The sequence below is a fragment of the Cyprinus carpio genome, chromosome A1, assembly GCF_018340385.1.
Source record: "Cyprinus carpio isolate SPL01 chromosome A1, ASM1834038v1, whole genome shotgun sequence".
Taxonomy (NCBI): Eukaryota; Metazoa; Chordata; class Actinopteri; order Cypriniformes; family Cyprinidae; genus Cyprinus; species Cyprinus carpio.
The window spans coordinates 28,408,333-28,413,780 of NC_056572.1; the positions used below are offsets into that span (position 1 = coordinate 28,408,333).

The window sequence follows — 5,448 nt, forward strand, 5'->3', positions numbered from 1 at the left end:
AGGCTTGTAGACTCATTCCACTACCCAAACTACCTACAGCTCTCCAGACTGCAGAACACCTCTGCAATTGGGTCTTTCGATTATATGGACTACCCGAGGACATTGTGTCAGACCGAGGACCTCAATTCACCTCTCAATTATGGTCAGCCTTCTTCAAAGCCCTGAACGTCAATGTCAGCCTCACCTCTGGTTATCATCCCCAGGCAAACGGACAAGTGGAGAGGCTCAACCAAGAACTGAACCGCTTCCTCAGAACCTACTGCAATCAGAATCAGGACGATTGGGCTCGATACTTACTATGGGCAGAATATGCGCAAAACTCCCTTCTCAAACCCTCAACTGGTCTGACTCCCTTTAAATGTGTACTGGGGTTCCAACCACCGATGTTCCCATGGTCAGGGGATCCAACGGATGTACCGGCTGTGAACGATTGGATGGCACGCAGTGAAGAGGTTTGGAATTGGGCTTATGTTCACCTTCAACACGCTGTTCGAAGGCAAAAGGAGCAAGCGGACCGCAGAAGGCGCCCAGGTCCCAACTACCAGTCGGGTCAATGGGTGTGGCTATCAACACGGGATCTCCGTCTCCGGCTTCCTTGCCGCAAACTGAGTCCAAGGTACGTGGGTCCATTCCAAATCACTAGACAGATAACCCCAGTTTCCTTCTGGCTGGCACTTCCTAACACATATCGTATTTCTCCTACCTTTCATGTATCCCTGCTCAAGCCCGCTGCTGGTCCCAGAGACGAGGGAGAGGGGAGGTCCCGTGCACAGGCCCCTCAACCCATCACCATAGAGGGCGAGGAGGCTTACCAAGTCCAGGAGTTACTCGATTCCAGACGTCGGGGAAGAATCCTACAGTATCTGGTCGACTGGGAAGGGTACGGTCCAGAGGAACGCTCTTGGGTAAATTCTGAGGATATTCTAGACCCCAATCTCATCGATGAATTTCATCGCTTACATCCTGAAAGACCGACCCCGTGGTAGACCCCGACGTCGTTTGCCTCCTCGCGCCAGGAGTCGCTCGCAGGGGGGGGGCTCTGTCACGGAGACGAACCCCGTGATTCCCTCTGCTGGCCAGCAGAGGGCACCCTCACCTGAATACTGACACACACGCATCCATCCATTCATTTACACTGACTACACAACATTTCCCACAAGCCCCATCCTTGGACTCTAATCACCGTCACAGGTGCTCTTCATCAGGACTTGTGTATAAAAGCTGGACTATCACAGGAGATCAACGCGAAGTCTTGATTTGCTGTGTCTGTCATTTCTGAGCGTTACTACCCGTGTTTGTTTTCCTGTTACCGACCCTGTTTGATCTCCTTTACGTACCTTTGCTGCCTACCTACCGACCCTTGCTTGTTTACTGGATTTTGATTCTCTGTTCTCCCTACGTTGCTGATATTGCTGGTGTTGACCATTGCCTGTACAACTACGAGTTTCTGCAATAAAGCCTGCATATGGATCCCATGTCGAGTTCTGGATCATTACAATTTGAATGTGGATTTTTATTTTAAATTCCATGAATTTTCGAAATTCGAATTTTTATTAGACAGCCCTAATCTAAAAAGTTGTGCCATTACGGAAATTGTGCCATTACTTTACTCTGGCATTATTACTATGGCTTGCCCACCCACATCCCTCTGATCCCGATATAAATTATATTACTATAACTAAAAAAATATTATACATTTATGTGATTTATTTTGATAAAATTATTGTATTATGAAATATAATCACATATGGGTAACAGAGAAATTAGCTTCAAGCTGCACAGCAATTAATACAACACTTTTATTTTAATGTTTGTATAGATAGATTATAACTACAATTAGCTTCTTGTTACTGATTTAATATTTAGTTATTGGCTTAATAGTGATTATGTAATAAATTGTTGTTTGTATTTTAGAGGAATTTTATGGGGAAGATACACAATGAAGAAAAAGTAATACTAAACTAAATACTGTTGCCAGAAAGTAATAAGTAAAGTAATGATATATAAAGTAACTAAAACTAGTAACGAGTAATAAATTACATTTTTGGAGTAAGAGCCCAACACTGCCCATAAGGCAAGCATGCGTAATAAGCCAAGTAGGCCTACATCTTATTTTTGTAATCACATTTGTCAAAAATCAATATTTTTATAATGGATACTCCCCGAAAATGCTTTTTGGATGAGGGTCGGTGATGTAAATACATAAAGGCATCAAATAAATGCTCCAAATATAAGACGATCACTCATTCTGGATGGAGGAACCTGCCTTGATATTGCTACGTCCAAATATATTTCAAGCCTCTCAAAGTAGTTATAACTTTTTTCCTTGAAAGTATTTCAAATGAGTTAAAAGACAGAACTGGTATGATCTGAATAGGATGATGTTATTATTTAATTTAATATACAACTTTGTCACCTACATGCTGAACACATAGCTATACCATACCATACATCTCACAAATCAGCACCTGTGCAGGAGTGTGCAGCAATCCAACAAATATTTGTGGAATCCTGTTGGAAATCTTAGCAGTGACTTATTTGTTGAAGCAAGTTCTACTTACGCTTCAGTTTTTTGTGTCTAGTGGAGTATAAAAACTCTACATAAGGAGTGTGGTGTTAAACTAAGTCAAGAGGCTTCTTGGCCTAGTAGACCTCTGCTGGAGGAGGGCCTGGACATCAGCATTTTTGCCAACATTCAACTACAATAATCACCTTTTGTACATCTTGGTAAGATCATGCCTCCTAAACAAACTAAAGCCGCAGTGTGTGAGGATGAGTCTGTTGTCACCATGAGTGTACTCTCCCAAATGCTGGAGCAGCAGAGAGAGTTTTATAAAGACATGCTAACTCAGTAACAAGAAAACTTTAAAAGTTTCATACAAGTGATTATGGAGGGAACAAACGAAACTGGATGGTGTTATACGGGATGTACAGGAGTTGAAGACGTCTGGAATTCACACAACATATGATGGAGGAGATTAAATCAGGACATAAAGAAACTGAAGCCAAAATAAAATCTTTTGAAAATGATATAATGAATTCAAAACGTGACATTGATGAAATGTTCACTAAGCTTGACTACATTGAAAATCAGCATAAAAGGAAAAATGTAGTCATTGACGGTGTAATGGATGATAAGGAAGAAAGTTGGAGTGGTTTGGAGCAGAAGATCCAACAAATGTTCTCCACTAATCTTGGACTGGATGGGAAGATTGAAACAGAGCGTGTCCAGAGGATGGGTCAGTACCAGGAGGGTGGAAGGCCCAGGAGAATTATGGTGAATCTGCTACGCCTCAAAGACAAACAACGCATTCTTTCCTCTGCTAAAAAGCTCAAGGGGACTAACATCTACATAAATGAAAATTTCTCTGGGGCTGTGCTTCAGAGAAGAAAGGAACTGTGGCCAAAACTTAAAGCTGCTAGTGCCCAAGGTAAAAAAGGCAATACTAAGGTATGATAAATTGGTAATTTTGCCTAGAGAGGAAAGGATCCAGAATTAAGACATTTCAGTGTAAAAGTATTATGTTTCTGACGTGTTTGAAATTATATTCCTTATATCACACTAATCTGGACAACCAAAACTAGTAAAGGTTTGGTTTTGGCACATCTAAACATTTGTAGTATGAAGAACAAAATACAAGACATTAATAATTTAGTGCATAAGTATTCAATCAATATATTAGCCCTATCTGAGACACATCTTGACAGCTCTATTCAAAACTCTGAATTACCAGTTGAAGGTTTTAATGTTTTTAGAAAGGATAGAAATAAATTTGGTGGTGGTGTGGCCATCTTTGTGCAAAGTAACATTCCTTGTAAGTTAAAACAAAATTTAATATGCTATGACATTGAAGCTATATGGATAGAAGTCCATGTACCTTATATGAAACCAGTGCTTGTGGGATGCTGTTATAGACCTCCTGATGCACACGTGGACTACCTGACATGCTTAGGTGAAATGCTTGATAATGTCTCTGATGTTAGTTGTGAACTTTACTTGTTTGGATATATGAACATTGATTGGAATGATGATAGATGCACAAAGAAAAATAAATTATTTTCCTATATAAGTGTCTGCAATTTACATCAAATTGTTAATGTGCCAACAAGAATCTTTAGCAACAAGGCGGGCATTACAACAGCAACATGTATTGACCAAATTTACACTAATTTACCAGAACTGTGTACTGACGTTGTGTCAACACCAGTAGGGTTTAGTGACCATAATCTCATTGCTGTCAACAAGAAAGCTAAAGTCCCTAAAGCTAAAGCTATTTTTGGTACTTACAAAAGGTTTTATAAAGTATCTGCTATTGAAAAGATTGTGGGAGAAGTAAAAAATGTTGATTGGAAAGATGTGTATAGTGGCCACAACCCAGGAGCTTCCCTGGATGCTTTCATGAGCTTGCTTCAGAGTATTGTTGATAAATATGCACCAATGAAAAATATGGTAATAAAAACACATACTGCAAGGTGAATTGATTCAACTTTGAAAAATATGATGAAGCAAAGAGATGAAGCTAAACAAGTGGCTGTGAAAATGAGATTATTAGAGGACAGATTAAAATATTGTAAATTAAGGAACCAAGTTACTAAAATGAAAAAAAAAAGAAAAAGAAAGAGTACTACAAAAACAGAATTGTCAGTGTTAAACATGATGGCAAAAAGCTTTGGCAGATCCTAAATGAAATTATGGGTAGAAATTGTTATGCATGATGTTATTTTGTAGAGTCTGATGGAGGTTTTATAACAGAATCTAAAGATATTGCAGACTATTTTAATAATTATTTTACAAATAAAGTTAGTAATTTAAGAAAAGGTTTTGGAATACAAGATTTTAATTACTGTGAACTGATCAAAAATGAAATCATGGCTGATAAAATGTGTAACTTTAACTTTAATTGTGTGCAAACTGCAGAAGTGATGGCCCTGTTAAAGTCTCTTCCAACACATGGTAGTGCAGGCACAGACAACTTGGACAGCCTAGTATTGAATAAAACAGCAGAATATATTGCTGTTCCGTTGTGTCATATATTTAATCAGTGTATAGTGAGTGGGATTTAGAATGGACCCCAGGAAGACTAGCTGATTGCACAGACTTTCAGCTAATGGGATCCACATATATGAACAATTGAACAAATACACAATTTATCGTGCCTCTAAAGTCAGGCAGGGTAGCCTATATTTTCCAAAGTTCTTTATAACAGCTAAGGGGCGAAAAACACCCTATCAGCTTTTAAAAATTGACTGTGAACCACAGCTTCACGGGTCTTAATTTTAATAAAACGGTTAGCCTACTACACAACACATAGGCTATATTAAAGACAAAATATATTTATTAATAGCCCCGACTGCCAGTAATAGGTACTGTAACATGCCTCATCTCATTGAGCATTGATACGGGAAATGTTCCCATGTGCTCTTATTATTATTATTATTATTATTGTT

At 39.0% G+C, this 5,448-nt stretch overlaps 1 protein-coding gene across 1 annotated transcript; it reads left to right on the forward strand.

Moving 5' to 3' along the window:
• The first annotated feature begins 405 nt into the window (after window positions 1-405).
• On the forward strand, window positions 406-1,137 carry LOC122145647 (chromobox protein homolog 2-like). The gene is made up of 2 exons (XM_042760359.1): window positions 406-616; window positions 726-1,137. Exons 1-2 carry the CDS (start codon window positions 554-556, stop codon window positions 984-986), a joined length of 324 nt encoding a protein of 107 aa, XP_042616293.1. The 5' UTR covers window positions 406-553; the 3' UTR covers window positions 987-1,137.
• The last annotated feature ends 4,311 nt before the right edge of the window (window positions 1,138-5,448 follow it).

Excerpts from the sequence above, each read along its gene's own strand:
- LOC122145647 (XM_042760359.1), top strand. The coding sequence starts at position 554 with ATGGGTGTGGCTATCAACACGGGATCTCCGTCTCCGGCTTCCTTGCCG. Across the intron at positions 617-725 it reads TGCCGCAAACTGAGTCCAAG|CCCGCTGCTGGTCCCAGAGA; the intron begins GTACGTGGGTCC and ends TCCCTGCTCAAG.